The sequence below is a fragment of the Oncorhynchus masou genome, chromosome 21 (assembly GCF_036934945.1).
Source record: "Oncorhynchus masou masou isolate Uvic2021 chromosome 21, UVic_Omas_1.1, whole genome shotgun sequence".
Lineage (NCBI taxonomy): Eukaryota > Metazoa > Chordata > Actinopteri > Salmoniformes > Salmonidae > Oncorhynchus > Oncorhynchus masou.
The window spans coordinates 52,328,489-52,349,367 of NC_088232.1; the positions used below are offsets into that span (position 1 = coordinate 52,328,489).

General features: G+C 44.6%; 1 protein-coding gene across 1 annotated transcript in view; it reads right to left on the minus strand.

Annotated features, from left to right (window-relative positions):
* LOC135507532 (bifunctional epoxide hydrolase 2-like) overlaps positions 1–19,979 on the minus strand; it is a 29,393-nt gene extending 9,414 nt beyond the window's left edge. Inside the window, exons 1-8 of the mRNA XM_064927040.1 lie at positions 19,681–19,979; positions 18,287–18,365; positions 17,556–17,715; positions 17,131–17,321; positions 13,873–13,995; positions 13,538–13,609; positions 13,343–13,359; positions 10,429–10,576 (exon numbers count right to left, since the gene is read on the minus strand). Of these exons, the coding sequence (XP_064783112.1) occupies positions 10,429–10,576; positions 13,343–13,359; positions 13,538–13,609; positions 13,873–13,995; positions 17,131–17,321; positions 17,556–17,715; positions 18,287–18,365; positions 19,681–19,784 (894 nt within the window). The 5' untranslated portion in view covers positions 19,785–19,979. The remainder of the gene's footprint in view (positions 1–10,428; positions 10,577–13,342; positions 13,360–13,537; positions 13,610–13,872; positions 13,996–17,130; positions 17,322–17,555; positions 17,716–18,286; positions 18,366–19,680) is intronic.
* Between the last annotated feature and the right edge of the window lie 900 nt (positions 19,980–20,879).

Below are 20,879 nucleotides of genomic sequence, written 5' to 3' on the forward strand. Positions count from 1 at the left end.
CTTCCTCTCACCTGTACGAACCCTTCCTGGTCACCTGTACTAACCCTTCCAGGTCACCTTTACTAACCCTTCATGGTCACCTGTACTAACCCTTCCAGGTCACCTGTACTAACCCTTCCTGATCACCTGTACTAACCCTTCCTGGTCACCTGTACTAACCCTTCCTGGTCACCTGTACTAACCCTTCCTGGTCACCTGTACTAGCCCTTCCTGATCACCTGTACTAACCCTTCCTGGTCACCTGTACTAACCCTTCCTGGTCACCTGTACTAACCCTTCCTGGTCACCTGTACTAACCCTTCCTCTCACCTGTACTAACCCTTCCTGGTCACCTGTACTAACCCTTCCTGGTCACCTGTACTAACCCTTCCTCTCACCTGTACTAACCCTTCCTGGTCACCTGTACTAACCCTTCCTGGTCACCTGTACTAACCCTTCCTGGTCACCTGTACTAACCCTTCCTGGTCACCTGTACTAACCCTTCCTGGTCACCTGTACTAACCCTTCCTCTCACCTGTACTAACCCTTCCTGGTCACCTGTACTAACCCTTCCTGGTCACCTGTACTAACCCTTCCTGGTCACCTGTACTAACCCTTCCTCTCACCTGTACTAACCCTTCCAGGTCACCTGTACTAACCCTTCCTGGTCACCTGTACTAACCCTTCCTGGTCACCTGTACTAACCCTTCCTGGTCACCTGTACTAACCCTTCCTGGTCACCTGTACTAACCCTTCCTGGTCACCTGTACTAACCCTTCCTCTCACCTGTACTAACCCTTCCTGGTCACCTGTACTAACCCTTCCTCTCACCTGTACTAACCCTTCCTGGTCACCTGTACTAACCCTTCCTGGTCACCTGTACTAACCCTTCCTGATCACCTGTACTAACCCTTCCTGGTCACCTGTACTAACCCTTCCTCTCACCTGTACTAACCCTTCCTGGTCACCTGTACTAACCCTTCCTGGTCACCTGTACTAACCCTTCCTGGTCACCTGTACTAACCCTTCCTGGTCACCTGTACTAACCCTTCCTGGTCACCTGTACTAACCCTTCCTGGTCACCTGTACTAACCCTTCCTGGTCACCTGTACTAACCCTTCCTGGTCACCTGTACTAACCCTTCCTGATCACCTGTACTAACCCTTCCTCTCACCTGTACTAACCCTTCCTGGTCACCTGTACTAACCCTTCCTGGTCACCTGTACTAACCCTTCCTGGTCACCTGTACTAACCCTTCCTGGTCACCTGTACTAACCCTTCCTGATCACCTGTACTAACCCTTCCTGGTCACCAGTACTAACCCCTTCCTGGTCACCTGTACTAACCCTTCCAGGTCACCTTTACTAACCCTTCCAGGTCACCTTTACTAACCCTTCCTGGTCACCTGTACTAACCCTTCCTCTCACCTGTACGAACCCTTCCTGCTCACCTGTACTAACCCTTCCTCTCACCTGTACTAACCCTTCCTCTCACCTGTACTAACCCTTCCTCTCACCTGTACTAACCCTTCCTGGTCACCTGTACTAACCCTTCCAGGTCACCTGTACTAACCCTTCCTGATCACCTGTACTAATCCTTCCTGGTCACCAGTACTAACCCTTCCTGATCACCTGTACTAACCCTTCCTGGTCACCTGTACTAACCCTTCCTGATCACCTGTACTAACCCTTCCTGGTCACCTGTACTAACCCTTCCTGATCACCTGTACTAACCCTTCCTGGTCACCTGTACTAACCCTTCCTGATCACCTGTACTAACCCTTCCTGATCACCTGTACTAACCCTTCCTGGTCACCTGTACTAACCCTTCCTGATCACCTGTACTAACCCTTCCTGGTCACCTGTACTAACCCTTCCTGATCACCTGTACTAACCCTTCCTGATCACCTGTACTAACCCTTCCTGGTCACCTGTACTAACCCTTCCTCTCACCTGTACTAACCCTTCCTGGTCACCTGTACTAACCCTTCCTGGTCACCTGTACTAACCCTTCCTGGTCACCTGTACTAACCCTTCCTCTCACCTGTACTAACCCTTCCTCTCACCTGTACTAACCCTTCCTCTCACCTGTACTAACCCTTCCTCTCACCTGTACTAACCCTTCCTGGTCACCTGTACTAACCCTTCCTGGTCACCTGTACTAACCCTTCCTGGTCACCTGTACTAACCCTTCCTGGTCACCTGTACTAACCCTTCCTGGTCACCTGTACTAACCCTTCCTGGTCACCTGTACTAACCCTTCCTCTCACCTGTACTAACCCTTCCTGGTCACCTGTACTAACCCTTCCTGGTCACCTGTACTAACCCTTCCTGGTCACCTGTACTAACCCTTCCTTGTCACCTGTACTAACCCTTCCTGATCACCTGTACTAACCCTTCCTGGTCACCAGTACTAACCCTTCCTGGTCACCTGTACTAACCCTTCCAGGTCACCTTTACTAACCCTTCCAGGTCACCTTTACTAACCCTTCCTGGTCACCTGTAATAACCCTTCCTCTCACCTGTACTAACCCTTCCTCTCACCTGTACTAACCCTTCCTCTCACCTGTACTAACCCTTCCTCTCACCTGTACTAACCCTTCCTCTCACCTGTACTAACCCTTCCTGGTCACCTGTACTAACCCTTCCAGGTCACCTGTACTAACCCTTCCTGATCACCTGTACTAATCCTTCCTGGTCACCAGTACTAACCCTTCCTGATCACCTGTACTAACCCTTCCTGGTCACCTGTACTAACCCTTCCTGATCACCTGTACTAACCCTTCCTGGTCACCTGTACTAACCCTTCCTGATCACCTGTACTAACCCTTCCTGGTCACCTGTACTAACCCTTCCTGATCACCTGTACTAACCCTTCCTGATCACCTGTACTAACCCTTCCTGGTCACCTGTACTAACCCTTCCTGATCACCTGTACTAACCCTTCCTGGTCACCTGTACTAACCCTTCCTGATCACCTGTACTAACCCTTCCTGATCACCTGTACTAACCCTTCCTGGTCACCTGTACTAACCCTTCCTCTCACCTGTACTAACCCTTCCTGGTCACCTGTACTAACCCTTCCTGATCACCTGTACTAACCCTTCCTGATCACCTGTACTAACCCTTCCTCTCACCTGTACTAACCCTTCCTCTCACCTGTACTAACCCTTCCTCTCACCTGTACAAACCCTTCCTCTCACCTGTACGAACCCTTCCTGGTCACCTGTACTAACCCTTCCAGGTCACCTGTACTAACCCTTCCTGATCACCTGTACTAACCCTTCCTGGTCACCTGTACTAACCCTTCCTGGTCACCTGTACTAACCCTTCCTGGTCACCTGTACTAACCCTTCCTGGTCACCTGTACTAACCCTTCCTGGTCACCTGTACTAACCCTTCCTGGTCACCTGTACTAACCCTTCCTGGTCACCTGTACTAACCCTTCCTGATCACCTGTACTAACCCTTCCTGATCACCTGTACTAACCCTTCCTGGTCACCTGTACTAACCCTTCCTGATCACCTGTACTAACCCTTCCTGGTCACCTGTACTAACCCTTCCTGGTCACCTGTACTAACCCTTCCTGATCACCTGTACTAACCCTTCCTGATCACCTGTACTAACCCTTCCTGGTCACCTGTACTAACCCTTCCTGATCACCTGTACTAACCCTTCCTGGTCACCTGTACTAACCCTTCCTGATCACCTGTACTAACCCTTCCTGGTCACCTGTACTAACCCTTCCTGATCACCTGTACTAACCCTTCCTGATCACCTGTACTAACCCTTCCTGGTCACCTGTACTAACCCTTCCTGGTCACCTGTACTAACCCTTCCTGGTCACCTGTGCTAACCCTTCCTGGTCACCTGTACTAACCCTTCCTGATCACCTGTACTAACCCTTCCTGATCACCTGTACTAACCCTTCCTGATCACCTGTACTAACCCTTCCTGGTCACCTGTACTAACCCTTCCTGGTCACCAGTACTAACCCTTCCTGGTCACCTGTACTAACCCTTCCTGATCACCTGTACTAACCCTTCCTCTCACCTGTACTAACCCTTCCTCTCACCTGTACTAACCCTTCCTCTCACCTGTACTAACCCTTCATCTCACCTGTACTAACCCTTCCTGGTCACCTGTACTAACCCTTCCAGGTCACCTGTACTAACCCTTCCTGATCACCTGTACTAACCCTTCCTGGTCACCTGTACTAACCCTTCCTGGTCACCTGTACTAACCCTTCCTGGTCACCTGTACTAACCCTTCCTGGTCACCTGTACTAACCCTTCCTGATCATTTACATTACATTTACATTTAAGTCATTTGGCAGACGCTCTGTACTAACCCTTCCTGGTCACCTGTACTAACCCTTCCTGGTCACCTGTACTAACCCTTCCTGGTCACCTGTGCTAACCCTTCCTGGTCACCTGTACTAACCCTTCCTGGTCACCTGTACTAACCCTTCCTGATCACCTGTACTAACCCTTCCTGGTCACCTGTACTAACCCTTCCTGGTCACCTGTACTAACCCTTCCTGGTCACCTGTACTAACCCTTCCTGGTCACCTGTACTAACCCTTCCTGGTCACCTGTACTAACCCTTCCTGATCACCTGTACTAACCCTTCCTGGTCACCTGTACTAACCCTTCCTGATCACCTGTACTAACCCTTCCTGATCACCTGTACTAACCCTTCCTGGTCACCTGTACTAACCCTTCCTGATCACCTGTACTAACCCTTCCTGGTCACCTGTACTAACCCTTCCTGATCACCTGTACTAACCCTTCCTGATCACCTGTACTAACCCTTCCTGGTCACCTGTACTAACCCTTCCTCTCACCTGTACTAACCCTTCCTGGTCACCTGTACTAACCCTTCCTGATCACCTGTACTAACCCTTCCTGATCACCTGTACTAACCCTTCCTCTCACCTGTACTAACCCTTCCTCTCACCTGTACTAACCCTTCCTCTCACCTGTACTAACCCTTCCTCTCACCTGTACTAACCCTTCCTGGTCACCTGTACTAACCCTTCCTGGTCACCTGTACTAACCCTTCCTGATCACCTGTACTAACCCTTCCTGGTCACCTGTACTAACCCTTCCTGGTCACCTGTACTAACCCTTCCTGGTCACCTGTACTAACCCTTCCTGGTCACCTGTACTAACCCTTCCTGATCATTTACATTACATTTACATTTAAGTCATTTGGCAGACGCTCTGTACTAACCCTTCCTGGTCACCTGTACTAACCCTTCCTGGTCACCTGTACTAACCCTTCCTGGTCACCTGTACTAACCCTTCCTGGTCACCTGTGCTAACCCTTCCTGGTCACCTGTACTAACCCTTCCTGGTCACCTGCGCTAACCCTTCCTGGTCACCTGTACTAACCCTTCCTGGTCACCTGTGTTAACCCTTCCTCTCAACCTGTACTAACCCTTCCTGGTCATCTGTACTAACCCTTCCTGGTCACCTGTGTTAACCCTTCCTCTCACCTGTACTAACCCTTCCTGATCACCTGTACTAACCCTTCCTGGTCACCTGTACTAACCCTTCCTGGTCACCTGCACTAACCCTTCCAGGTCACCTGTACTAACCCTTCCTGGTCACCAGTACTAACCCTTCCTGGTCACCTGTGCTAACCCTTCCTGGTCACCTGTACTAACCCTTCCTGATCACCTGTACTAACCCTTCCTGGTCACCTGTACTAACCCTTCCTGATCACCTGTACTAACCCTTCCTGGTCACCTGTACTAACCCTTCCTGGTCACCTGTACTAACCCTTCCTGATCACCTGTACTAACCCTTCCTGGTCACCTGTACTAACCCTTCCTGGTCACCTGTACTAACCCTTCCTGGTCACCTGTACTAACCCTTCCTGGTCACCTGTACTAACCCTTCCTGGTCACCTGTACTAACCCTTCCTGGTCACCAGTACTAACCCTTCCTGGTCACCTGTACTAACCCTTCCTGGTCACCTGTACTAACCCTTCCTGGTCACCTGTACTAACCCTTCCTGGTCACCTGTACTAACCCTTCCTGGTCACCTGTGCTAACCCTTCCTCTCACCTGTACTACCCTTCCTGGTCACCAGTACTAACCCTTCCAGGTCACCTGTACTAACCCTTCCTGGTCACCTGTACTAACCCTTCCTGGTCACCTGTACTAACCCTTCCTGGTCACCTGTGCTAACCCTTCCTGATCACCTGTGTTAACCCTTCCTGATCACCTGTACTAACCCTTCCTGGTCACCTGTGCTAACCCTTCCTGATCACCTGTGTTAACCCTTCCTGATCACCTGTACTAACCCTTCCTGGTCACCTGTGCTAACCCTTCCTGATCACCTGTACTAACCCTTCCTGGTCACCTGTACTAACCCTTCCTGGTCACCTGTGCTAACCCTTCCTGATCACCTGTACTAACCCTTCCTGGTCACCTGTACTAACCCTTCCTGGTCACCTGTGCTAACCCTTCCTGATCACCTGTACTAACCCTTCCTGGTCACCTGTACTAACTCTTCCTGGTCACCTGTGCTAACCCTTCCTGATCACCTGTACTAACCCTTCCTGGTCACCTGTGTTAACCCTTCCTGGTCACCTGTACTAACCCTTCCTGGTCACCTGTACTAACCCTTCCTGATCACCTGTACTAACCCTTCCTGATCACCTGTGCTAACCCTTCCTGATCACCTGTACTAACCCTTCCTGGTCACCTGTGCTAACCCTTCCTGGTCACCTGTGTTAACCCTTCCTGGTCACCTGTGCTAACCCTTCCTGATCACCTGTACTAACCCTTCCTGGTCACCTGTGCTAACCCTTCCTGGTCACCTGTGCTAACCCTTCCTGATCACCTGTACTAACCCTTCCTGGTCACCTGTGCTAACCCTTCCTGGTCACCTGTGTTAACCCTTCCTGATCACCTGTGCTAACCCTTCCTGATCACCTGTACTAACCCTTCCTGATCACCTGTATTAACCCTTCCTGGTCACCTGTACTAACCCTTCCTGGTCACCTGTACTAACCCTTCCTGGTCACCTGTATTAACCCTTCCTGGTCACCTGTACTAACCCTTCCTGGTCACCTGTACTAACCCTTCCTGGTCACCTGTGTTAACCCTTCCTGATCACCTGTGCTACCTACAGTGGGGCAAAAAGTATTTAGTCAGCCACCAATTGTGCATGTTGTCCCACTTAAAAAGATGAGAGAGGCCTGTAATTTCCATCACAGGTACACTTCAACTATGACAGACAAAATGAGGAAAAAAATCCAGAAAATCACATTGTAGGATTTTTTATTAATTCTTTTGCAAATTATGGTGGAAATTAAGTATTTGGTCACCTACAAACAAGCAAGATTTCTGGCTCTCACAGACCTGTAACTTCTTCTGTAAGAGGTTCCTCTGTCCTCCACTCGTTACCTGTATTAATGGCACCTGTTTGAACTTGTTACCAGTATAAAATACACCTGTCCACAACCTCAAACAGTCACACTCCAAACTCCACTATGGGCAAGACCAAAGAGCTGTCAAAGGACACCAGAAACAAAATTGTAGACCTGCACCAGGCTGGGAAGACTGAATCTGCAATAGGTAAGTAGCTTGGTTTGAATAAATCAACTGTGGGAGCAATTATTAGGAAATGGAAGACATACAAGACCACTGATAATCTCCCTCGACCTGGGGCTCCATGCAAGATCTCACCCCGTGGGGTCAAAATGATCACAAGAATGGTGAGCAAAAATCCCAGAACCACACGGGGGGACCTAGTGAATGACCTGCAGAGAGCTGGGACCAAAGTAACAAAGCCTGCCATCAGTAACACACTACGCTGCCAGGAACTCAAATCCTGCAGTGTCAGATGTGTCCCCCTGTTTAAGCCAGTACATGTCCAGGCCCGTCTGAAGTTTGCTAGAGAGCATGTGGATGATCCAGAAGAAGATTGGGAGAATGTCATTTGGTCAGATGAAACCAAAATATAACTTTTTGGTAAAAACTCAACTCGTCGTGTTTGGAAGACAAAGAATGCTGAGTTGCATCCAAAGAACACCATACCTACTGTGACGCATGGGGGTGGAAACATCATGCTTTGGGGCTGTTTTTCTGTAAAGGGACAAGGACGACTGATCCATGTAAAGGAAATAATGAATGGGTCCATGTATCGTGAGATTTTGAGTGAAAACCTCCTTCCATCAGCAAGGGCATTGAAGATGAAACGTGGCTGGGTCTTTCAGCATGACAATGATCCCAAACACACCGCCCGGGCAACGAAGGAGTGGCTTCGTAAGAAGCATTTCAAGGTCCTGGAGTGGCCTAGCCAGTCTCCAGATCTCAACCCATAGAAAATCTTTGGAGGGAGTTGAAAGTCTGTGTTGCCCAGCAACAGCCCCAAAACATCACTGCTCTAGAGGAGATCTGCATGGAGGAATGGGCCAAAATACCAGCAACAGTGTGTGAAAACCTTGTGAAGACTTACAGAAAACGTTTGACCCCTGTCATTGCCAACAAAGGGTATATAACAAAGTATTGAGATAAACTTTTGTTATTGACCAAATACTTATTTTCCACCATAATTTGCAAATAAATTCATAAAAAATCCTACAATGTGATTTTCTGGATTTCTTTTCCTCATTTTGTCTGTCATAGTTGAAGTGTACCTATGATGAAAATTACAGGCCTCTCATCTTTTTAAGTGGGAGAACTTGCACAATTGGTGGCTGATTAAATACTTTTTTGCCCCACTGTATATGCACACGAGACCAGTGACCCATGACCCCAACAATATAGTGCCCTCTAGTGTACAAAACAAGTTAAAAAAAACAACTCTGACAGACAACATATATACAACTCATAAACAGGCGAAAATGGCTCCTACACACCGGACCCTAACTGTTCTCTGACTTAGGAAAGAAACGATGTGAAAAGAAACTATGCTATGTGTTTGTGTCGTCATGGAGGGATGATCTGCAGAATCAGAGGTTACCACAACTTAGCCTCAGTTCAGCCCATAACGACCAGTTAGCCTCAGTTCAGCCCATTACAACCAGTTAGCCTCAGTTCAGCCCATTACAACCAGTTAGCGACAGTTCAGCCTATAACAACCAGTTAGCCTCAGTTCAGCCCATTACAACCAGTTAGCCTCAGTTCAGCCCATTACAACCAGTTAGCCTCAGTTCAGCCCATTACAACCAGTTAGCCTCAGTTCAGCCCATAACAACCAGTTAGCCTCAGTTCAGCCCATTACAACCAGTTAGCGACAGTTCAGCCTATAACAACCAGTTAGCCTCAGTTCAGCCCATAACAACCAGTTATCCCCAGCTCAGCCTATAACAAGGCAAACTCTGTCGTAGCTTAGCCCTAGCTCAGCCTATAACAAGGTAAACTCTGTCGTAGCTTAGCCCCAGCTCAGTCTATAACAAGGTAAACTCTGTCGTAGCTTAGCCCCAGCTCAGCCTATAACAAGGTAAACTCTGTTGAAGCTTAGCCCCAGCTCAGCCTATAACAAGGTAAACTCTGTCGTAGCTTAGCCCCAGCTCAGCCTATAACAAGGTAAACTCTGTCGTAGCTTAGCCCCAGCTCAGCCTATAACAAGGTAAACTCTGTCGTAGCTTAGCCCCAGCTCAGCCTATAACAAGGTAAACTCTGTCGTAGCTTAGCCCCAGCTCAGCCTATAACAAGGTAAACTCTGTCATAGCTTAGCCCCAGCTCAGCGTATAACAAGGTAAACTCTGTCGTAGCTTAGCCCCAGCTCAGCCTATAACAAGGTAAACTCTGTCGAAGCTTAGCCCCAGCTCAGCCTATAACATGGTAAACTCTGTCATAGCTTAGCCCCAGCTCAGCGTATAACAAGGTAAACTCTGTCGAAGCTTAGCCCCAGCTCAGCCTATAACAAGGTAAACTCTGTCGTAGCTTAGCCCCAGCTCAGCCTATAACAAGGTAAACTCTGTCGAAGCTTAGCCCCAGCTCAGCCTATAACAAGGTAAACTCTGTCGTAGCTTAGCCCCAGCTCAGCCTATAACAAGGTAAACTCTGTCATAGCTTAGCCCCAGCTCAGCGTATAACAAGGTAAACTCTGTCGAAGCTTAGCCCCAGCTCAGCCTATAACAAGGTAAACTCTGTCGTAGCTTAGCCCCAGCTCAGCCTATAACAAGGTATACTCTGTCGTAGCTTAGCCCCAGCTCAGCCTATAACAAGGTAAACTCTGTCGTAGCTTAGCCCCAGCTCAGCCTATAACAAGGTATACTCTGTCGTAGCTTAGCCCCAGCTCAGCCTATAACAAGGTAAACTCTGTCGTAGCTTAGCCCCAGCTCAGCCTATAACAAGGTAAGTTGTGTAATAGGTTGACGGGTTGTACATGGCAGCATCCTGTAGCACCCAGTTTGTCATTTCCTGCGTGTCTCAAATGTAGATGGGGTGGACAGTAACAGCAGGGCATCCTGGGTTGTCAACACCTTCTCCTCTATGGGATCGCCAGAGACCCCCACACCGATTGGTTCCCAGCGGTGTTGGGGGTTCATCTCCAACACTGTGGTTATCAGCAGGGTCCATGGCCTTTGGAGCATCGCTGCCGCCAGGAACTCCACGTTGGACCCAATATGACTTGGTGTGAAAAGCTTATAAAACCTCTTAACGATCGGACCCCTTTTTTTCTTAACATTTTCTCCTAAAATTACACATCCTAATTTAACTGCCTTTTAGCTCAGGACCTGAAGCAAGGATATGCATATCATTGGTACCATTTCTTGGTAACCAACACTTTGAAGTTTGTCGAAATGTGAAATTAATATAAGAGAATATAACAGATCTAGTAAAATGATTTTTTTATTTTTTACAATCATTTTTGAAATGCAAGAGAAAGGCCATAATGTATTATTCCAGCCCAGGAGCAATTTATATTATGGCCACTAGATGGCAGCAGTGTAAGTGCAAAGCTTTAGACTGATTCAAAGAACCATTGCATTTTTGGTCAAAATGTTGTATCAAGACTGCCCAAATGTGCCTAATTGGTTTATTAATACATTTTCAAGTTCATAATTGTGCCACTCTCCTCAAACAGTTGCATGGTATCCTTTCACTGTAATAGCTACTATAAATTGGACAGTGCAATGAGATTAACAAGAATTTAAGCTTTCTGCCAATATCAGATATGTCTATGTCCTGGGAAATGTTCTTGTTACTTACATTACTTACTTACATTACATTCCTTACTTGTTAATCACATTAGCCTACGTTAACTCAGCCTTCCCGTGGGTGGGAGGGGCACCGATCCAGTAGAGGTATTTACTTGAAGGGGGCTTCCTCTTCCTCTCACCTTCTTGGAGTAGGCAGATCTTGGATATTGGTCTTTCTATAATGTTGCTTCTTGTCTTCAGGTGTACTACACCTAGTAACCCCTTGGAATCAGGCTTGGTCTCAACAACCTTTCCAAGTATCCAGGCACTACGTGGTGCCGTGGGCTTCATGACCAGAACCACATCTCCTTCGCGGAAGCTGCATTTTCACATTACCCCACTTTTGTCTTTCCTGCAAGAGTCACAAGACTCCTGTGTCCATCTCTTCCAAAACAATGTCGTTTAAAACAAAATTAAGTTCCCAGAGGGTAGGACAAAATTTGACATTAAAAGTAAAATTTGATTTGGGGTGAGAGCTTCTAGATCCAGGGGGTCGTTGGTTACCGTGGTGATTGGGTGGCTGTTTAGAAAAGCCTCTACTTTACACAGCACGGTGTGCACCTCATCTAGGCTCTGTTGTTTCAGGACAGAATGGAGCACCTGGCGAATCATCCCAATGAGCCTTTCCTAGACTCCTCCATGTTGGGACGCCCCCCGGGGGGGGTTGAAACTCCATCGTATTCCTTCCTGAAGTAGAGCATCTTGCCTTGGTTTAAAGCAGATAGAGCTTCTCTGAGTTCTCTCTCAGAACCAATGAAGTTAGTCCCATTATCAGATCGTATGTGTTGTACTTGTCCTCTTCTGCACACAAATCGTCTTATGGAGTTGATACACATATCCGTGTCAAGATAGTAAGCAATTTCAATGTGTATTTCTACTAGACATACATGTAAAGATCACTCCATCTCTTTTCACATTTCCTCTTTCTTTTCTGCTTTCTAGAGGACCAAAGTAATCCACACCTACATTGGTAAATGGTGGGATGTCTGGCACGATCCTTTCAAGTGGCAAATCTGCCATCTTCTGCTCACCAATCTGGCCTCTTCGCCTTCTGCACACAACACACTCTGAGATGATCTTCCTTGCTGCAGAGTTTGAATTGGTGATCCAAGACCTTTGATGTAGAAGTGAGAGCACATGGTTCCTTCCACCGTGTCCTGTTTGTTGATGTATGTGGCTGAGGATAAGTGTAGATATGTGAAGGTCTTTGGAGAGAATGACAGGGTGCTTGACTTCATTTGTCAAAGGTATTGGATCACCAATATCTTTTAATCACTAAAAGATAATTACTACCCGGTAATTATCAAAATCCAGAAAAGTTAAATTCTACAACCACCTAAAAGTTCCATAACAAAGCCATCACCTACAGAGAAATGAACCTGGAGAAGAGTCCCCTAAGCGAGCTGGTCCTGGGGCTCTGTTCACAAACACAAACACACCCCACAGAGCCCCAGGAAAGAAACACAATTAGACCCAAACTAATCAAGAGAAAACAAAAAGATAATTACTTGACACTTTGGAAAGAATTAACAAAAAAACTGACCAAACTAGAATGCTATTTGGCCCTAAGCAGAGAGTACACAGTGGCAGTAGGCAATACCTGACGACTGTGACTGACCCACAATTAAGGAAAGCTTTGATTATGTACAGACTCAGTGAGCAAAGCCTTGCTATTGAGAAATCCTGCCGTAGACAGACATGACTCTCAAGAGAAGACAGGCTATGTGCACACTGCCCACAAAATTAGGTGGAAACTGAGCTGCACTTCCTCACTTCCTGCTCAATGTATGACCATATTTGAGACCCATATTTCCCTCAGATTACACAGACCCACAACTAATTAGAAAACAAATCCAATTTTGATAAACTCCCATATCTACTGGGTGAAATACCAGTGTGCCAGCACAGCAGCAAGATTTGTGACCTGTTGCCACAAGAAAAGGGAAACCAGTAAGGAACAAACACCATTGTAAATACAACCAATATTTATGTTGATTTATTTTCCCTTTTGTACTTTAACTATTTGCACATCATTACAACAATGTACATAGACATGATACGACATTCAAAATGTCTTTATTATTTTGGAACTTTTGTGAGTCTAATGTTTACTGTTAATTTTTTTTTGTTTATTTCACTTTTGTTTATTATCGATTTCACTTGCTACGGCAATGTAAACATATGTATCCCATGCCAATAAAACCCTTTGATCTGAATTAAATGCAGAGAGAGAGAGAGAGAGAGAGAGAGAGAGAGAGAGAGAGAGAGAGAGAGAGAGAGAGAGAGAGAACAAGCTTCAAGAACACTGTGTAATCATGTACACGCTGTCTTCTACATACAGCATTGTCTGTGCTGTGTGTGTGTTTGTGGGGGGGGGGGGGGTTGTTACCTTGACGGTGACATATCCATGAGAAACCTCTTCTGGGTTGCAAGAGGCTGGGTAGCTTTCCCCTGTTACGGCCTGGACAACACAAACACACCAAATCAAGACAGGGGATTGGAATGATGCAGCTGGCGAGTGTATCGGGGTGTCTGTGATAACAAATCTAACAGCTGATTACTGTAAATCTGCTAAATAATCGTCACCTACTCACAGACATTTTTACGGACAACAAAAGTTCCAACACGTTGGTGTGTGTGTGTGTGTGTGTGTGTGTGTGTGTGTGTGTGTGTGTGTGTGTGTGTGTGTGTGTTGGTGTGTGTGTGTGTGTGTGTGTGTGTTACCTGTACTCCAGTGAAGGTCTCTACTTGTTTCAGAGCTTCAGGCAGGTCCTTCACCAAAACAGCTGTCATCCCTAATGCCTCTGCTGCTCCCACCCCCTTCTCATCATCAGCCAACCACAGAGCCTGAAATACAGACTGACAGGTCAGCTGTCCACTTATAACACCAAAATGGTCTAGGGTTAGTTTGAAAAAGGAGAGGAGAGGAGGGAGGGACAGAGGAAGAAGAAGAAAAGGAGGTAAAGGAGGGGGAGGAGAAGAGAGAAGGAGGAGAGAAGGAGGATGAGAGAGGAGAAAAGGGGGAGGAGAGAGGAGAGAAGAGGGAGGAGAGTAGAGGGAGGAGACGAGAAGAGAGAAGAGAGAAGGAGGAGAGAAGAGAGAAGGGGGAGGAGAGAAGAGAAGAGAGAAGAGAGAAGGAGGATGAGACAAAAGAGAGGAGAGAAGAGAAGAGGGGGAGGAGAGAAGAGGGAGGAGGAGAGAAGTGAGAAGAGAGAAGAGAAGAGGAGGAGGAGAGAGGAGAGAAGGGGGAGGAGAGAAGAGAAGAGAAGAGAGAAGGAGGAGAGAAGAGAGAAGGAGCAGAGAAGAGTAGAGAGAAGGAGGAGGAGAGAGGAGAGAAGGGGGAGGAGAGAAGGGGGAGGAAAGAAGGGGGAGGAAAGAAGAGAGAGGAGACGAGAAGAGAAGAGCGAAGGAGCAGAGAAGAGTAGAGAGAAGGGAGAAGGATAGATAGATAGAGGGAGGAAGAGAGATGGAGTAGCCAAGAGCGACTCAACACAGGAAGGTCAGATGGGGTTTCTCAGGTCGTGTGCAGACAGAGTTGTGTAAAGGAAGGGGTGTGGATGGTGTTAGGAATGTAAGCACTGTAACAGCTACTACGACAGACGATTTCATGCAGTGACTCCAAGACATTGATGTCAGAAGTTGTTGCTAATTTGATGACATTTACATATTAAGATAATGTATGTGCACACATGTAATTTACTGTCTTCTATGGTAATGTCTCCTCTATGGTAATGTCTCTCCCATGGTAATGTCTCTTCTATGGTAATGTCTCTCCCATGGTAATGTCTCTTCTATGGTAATGTCTCTCCCATGGTAATGTCTGTTCTATGGTAATGTCTCTCCCATGGTAATGTCCCTTCTATGGTAATGTCTCTCCCATGGTAATGTCTCTTCTATGGTAATGTCAATTCCATGGTAATGTCTCTCCCATGGTAATGTCTCTCCCATGGTAATGTATTTTCCATGGTATTGTGTCTTCTATGGTAATGTCTCTTATGTGTCTTCTATGGTAATGTCTCTTCTATGTCTATTCTATGTTAATGTCTTTTCTATGTCTATTCTATGTTAATGTCTTTTCTATGTCTCTTCTATGGTAATGTCTCTCCCACGGTAATGTCTAATTCATGGTAATGTCTAATCCATGGTAATGTCTCTTCTATGGTATTGTGTCTTCTATGGTAATGTATGTTCTATGTCTCTTCTATGGTGTTGTGTCTTCTATGGTAATATCTCTTCTATGGTAATGTATTTTCTATGGTAATGTCTATTCTATGTCTTCTATGGTAATGTCTATTCTGTCTATTCTATGGTAATGTCTCTTCTATGGTAATGTCTCATCTATGGTAATGTCTCTTCTATGGTAATGTCTCTTCAATGGTAATGTCTCTTCAATGGTAATGTCTTTCCTATGGTATTGTGTCTTCTATGGTAATGTCTATTTCCATGGTAATATCTATTCTATGGTAATGTCTCTTCTATGTCTCTTCTATGGTAATGTCATTCTATGTCTCTTCTACAGTAATGTATCTTCTATGGTAATCTCTCTTCTATGTCTCTTCTATGGTAATGTCTCTTCTATGGTAATGTCTATTATATGTAATGTCTCTTCTATGTCTCTTCTATGGTAATGTCTCTTCTATGGTAATGTCTCTTCTATGGCTCTTCTATGGTAATGTCTCTTCTATGGTAATGTCTCTTCTATGGTAATGTCTATTCTATGTAATGTCTCTTCTATGGTAACGTCTATTCTATCTCTTCTATGGTAATATTTCTTCTATGGCTCTTCTATGGTAATGTCTCTTCTATGGTAATGTCTCTTCTATGTCTATTCTATGTTAATGTCTCTTCTATGTCTCTTCTATTGTAATGTCTCTTCTATGGTAATGTCTCTTCTATGTCTCTTCTATGGTAATGTCTTTTCTATGTCTCTTCTATGGTAATGTCTCTTCTATGACTCTTCTATGGTAATGTCTCTTCTATGTCTCTATGGTAATGTCTCTTCTATGTCTCTTCTATGGCAATAGCCTTCTATGGTAATGTCTCTTCTATGTCTATTCTATGTTAATGTCTTTTCTATGTCTATTCTATGTTAATGTCCCTTATATGGTAATGTCTCTTCTATGGTAATGTCTCTTCTATGGTAATGTCTCTTCTATGGTAATGTCTATTCTATGGTAATGTCTATTCTATGTATCTTCTATAGTAACGTCTATTCTATGTCTCTTCTATGGTAATATCTCTTATATGGCTCTTCTATGGTAATGTCTCTTCTATGGTAATGTCTCTTCTATGGCAATGTCTCTTCTATGTCTATTCTATGTTAATGTCTCTTCTATGTCACTTCTATTGTAATGTCTCTTCTATGGTAATGTCTCTTCTATGTCTCTTCTATGGTAATGTCTCTTCTATGTCTCTTCTTTGGTAATGTCTCTTCTATGTCTCTTCTATGGTAATGTCTCTTCTATGGTAATAGCCTTCTATGGTAATAGCCTTCTATGGTAATGTATCTTCTATGTCTCTTCTATGGTAATATTTCTTCTATGGTAATGTCTCTTCTATGGCAATGCCTTTTCTATGTCTCTTCTATGGTAATATCTCTTCTATGTCTCTTCTATGGTAATGTCTCTTCTATGACTCTTCTATGGTAATGTCTCTTCTATGACACTTTTATGGCAATGTCTCTTCTATGACTCTTCTATGGTAATGTCTCTTCTATGTCGCTATGGTAATGGCTCTTCTCTGTCTCTTCTATGGCAATAGCCTTCTATGGTAATGTCTCTTCCATGGTAATGTATCTTCTCTGGTAATGTGTCTTCAACTGAAATTTGCCTTCCATGGAAATTCTTGCATTCTTGCTTCTCACAAGCGAGAAGTGATGACAAGTCAGATTGTGTGTGTGTGTGTGTGTGTGTGTGTGTGTGTGTGTGTGTGTGTGTGTGTGTGTGTGTGTGTGTGTGTGTGTGTGTGTGTGTGTGTGTGCACCTGTTTCGGAGGCACTCCCAGCTGTTTGAGAGCGGAGATGAACAGGTCGGCCTCTGGGACCCTGAGGCCGGTACGACAGGACTGTAGCACCACATCAAAATGGACGCCCAGCAGAGAGAGGAGACGGCCAGAGCTATCTCCACACCCACTGTCATCCACCCACTGGTTGGCCAACACACCTGTCAATAACCCTGACAGACAACACAAGGACGCGGGACTAGGCATGTGACCTTAGAGTGTAAATAAATAAAATATATCCCATTTACAGACGCTTTTGTCCAAAGCGACTTACAAGTCGGTGCCACTACTTTTTTTTTTTTTTTTTTTTACATATGGGTCAGATGTGGCGTTGCAAGCGCCATGCTCTACCGTGAGCCACACAGGACCCTATGTGTGTGTCAGATGTGCGTGTGTGTGTGTGTTACCTTGTCTGCGGAGCGTAGCTACGGTCTGCAGAATGTGTTTGTTGACGGTGGTTGAGTCTCTGAGTTCCTCCAACAGGCTCTTAACAGAGAACCCAGCAGCAAGACTGACCTTCTGATCTGATGCTGCACTCACACACTCTGCATCAAGCTCTGGGATCATCTACACACACACACACACACACACACACACACACACACACACACACACACACACACACACACACACACACACACACACACACACACACACACACGTGTCATCACAAGGTGATGCAATCAATGGAACACATTTCAACAGAAAAATAAAACAGAAGACACATCCAAATAGAAGACACATTTCAAATAGAAAATTTCAAATAGAAGACACATTAGAAGACACATTAAAATAGAAGACACATCCAAATAGAAGACACATTTCAAATAGAAGACACATTTCAAATAGAAGACTCGTTTCAAATAGAAGACACATTTCAAATAGAAGACACATTCAAATAGAAGACACATTTCCATGGATTATAATATAGGCTATATTATTGGTGTTTGTACCAGTTCTAGGGCCCACTGAGGAAACAATGATCAAGATCTTGAACTTTTGGAGTTAACAGCTTGGTAACTGAGTTCTGACCATGTTAGTAGTTTGAACTTGACATTATTTGTCTGTTTAGGCGACCTGTGTGTGTGTGTGTGGTGTGGTGTGGTGTGGTGTGTGTGCGTGCGTGTGCGTAACTCACCTGAGAGAGGGAGAGTTTGCCCCTCTCTGCACGTTGCATTGCACTGTCCTCGTTTGTCACCAGCTTCTCCAGAAAACCACTAAACCAGAACATAAACATACATTTACACAGCACAAACATATTGCACAATCTATGATTTAAAAAAATAATATATATATATATATATAAATATATATTTATTATTATTATTATTATTAATATATATATAATAGATATATATATATTAAGAAACGCAAAATGTCAATGTTTTTGCTTTGTCATTAGATGCTATTGTGTGTAGATTAATGAGATAAATAATAATTGAATACATTTTAGAACAAGGCTGTAATGTGGATAAAGTCAAGGGGTCTGAGTACTTTGCGAATGCACTGCATTTGCTGTTCTCGACCAATGGGATATTACATTATAAAACGTTGTTTTATGTTCGAAATCTTGAAAAATGTGCCAGAAAAATGCTAACAAAATAAACTCTGAAGCATTTAATACTACTATAAAACAAAACAAAAATAAGTTTGGAGTTTTGTATTACATATTTGAATAATCTACTGTTAGAATTAAACAATCAAGGCCTTTGAACAATAATTGTAAAAATCAACGAGCCTTTGATGGTGTCTGACAGAGTTGACATACATCCCGTTAGTTGTATTTTATGAATACATTTTTGCGGGGGAGGTTCTTCCTTTACTGTGATCGCTGATAAGTTGGTCTATCAAAAATATATATTACAAATGAGTTTAAATTAAGACAAATATTTGTGTGGGAAAAAGTTGAGATTGTCCCATCTTTCAAGAATCCCTGAGCGCTAAAACACCCTAATGGCAAAATGTGTAGAATAACATGCATTTACAACAACAAAAATGTATCTGTACCCATGGCAATGTTTAATTTATTATTATTGGTTGGGGAGGCTTGTTCCGAACTTGCGGGGTCTGCGAGACTGCGCTCCACCACTGCTGTCTGTAGAAGTTTAGAGCAATTTTGGATGGATTTCTTTTTGTAAAAACTGTATATTTTCTTCCCTTCAGGCCATGTAAAAACCGTTAGCAGATTGATTCGGAACAAGGAAAAAGGGGCCGCAATAACGGGGCTATTCCCGACAGTCCACAGAACGTACCGAGACTACCGTAAAACTATCCTTTCAGTTACGACATGCTCGTATAATCAATCAATCAAATTTGATTTATAAAGCCATTCTTACATCAGCAGATGTCACAAAGTGCTGTACAGAAACCCAGCCTAAAACCCCAAATCAGTAAGCAATGCAGGTGTAGAAGCACAGTGGATAGGAAAAACTCCCTAGAAAGGCAATGTTATGTTTCAAGTATGCGTGTACAGTTTTAGTGTCTGCCAGCACTCTGCACTCTCTCTCACCTCTGGAAAATATGTATTCCTACCTGGGGAGTTTGTGGGTCTCTTCGAATTTGAGGAAAGTTTCTGCGGGTCTGGGAGAAACCACGACACCCCACAGATTGAACAAAACTGCCTTCTTGCTCGCCATTTCACCGATCTCTCTGTCCGGGGAATCTTTACAGGGCACTGGATAGAATAGAGTCAAAGCGAAACTCTGAACTACTACAAATATTTATGTAGAAAGAAAGTTTTCTGCCTTTTCATACGGTTACACAACCCCTCCCATTAAACAAACGGATGCGTTCATCGTAATCGCGCCGCTGAACACTTGAGAAACTGTCTAATATGTCTAATAATCAGCGCAGCGCGACTGTAGTAGTAAGACTGCCTTGAACGCAACCCGTAAAACTTCCCTAAAACGCTTCTACTGACAAGTTTCAACTCAAAACAAGCAAATATCACACTAAAAATCCACAGCTCGTTGTATGAGCGCTTATAGATGTTTTGAAACACATTCATGAATGACTTTCTGCCATTCTCTATATTCATTTATTTATTTTTACTCGGTTGGGCTTCGACCCCTGACATCGTACAAACACATAATGCGTAGAATTGCAGGAAATTAACTTTAAAACAGCAACATTTTCTTTCCGCCAACAAGAGGTGTGTGAACAGTGTGGCCAGCGGTGAAAAAAAGTACTAAATTGTCATACTTGAGTTAAGTATACTTTAGCAACTGCATTTACTTTGGATTCTTTAAGTATATTTATTTAAACCAAATACATTTAGACTTTATCTCAAATAGTATTTTACTGGGCGACTTTCACTTTTACTTGAGTCATTTTCTAATTTTAAGGTATCTTTACTTTAAGCAATCCAAAATAAAAGTATAAATAATTTCAAATTCCTTATATTAAGCAAACCAGAAAATTATTAAAATTATTATTGGAAGATAGACAGGGGCACACTTCAACACTCAGACACCTTTTCCAAATGAAGCATTTGTGTTTAGTGAGTCCACCAAATCAGAGGCAGTAGGGATGACAAGGGATGTTCTATGTTTAGTGAGTCCTCCAGATCAGAGGCCGTAGGGATGACCAGGGATGTTCTCTGTTTAGTGAGTCCTCCAGATCAGAGGCCGTAGGGATGACCAGGGATGTTCTCTGTTTAGTGAGTCCTCCAGATCAGAGGCAGTAGATGACCAGGGATGTTCTCCGTTTAGTGAGTCCACCAGATCAGAGGC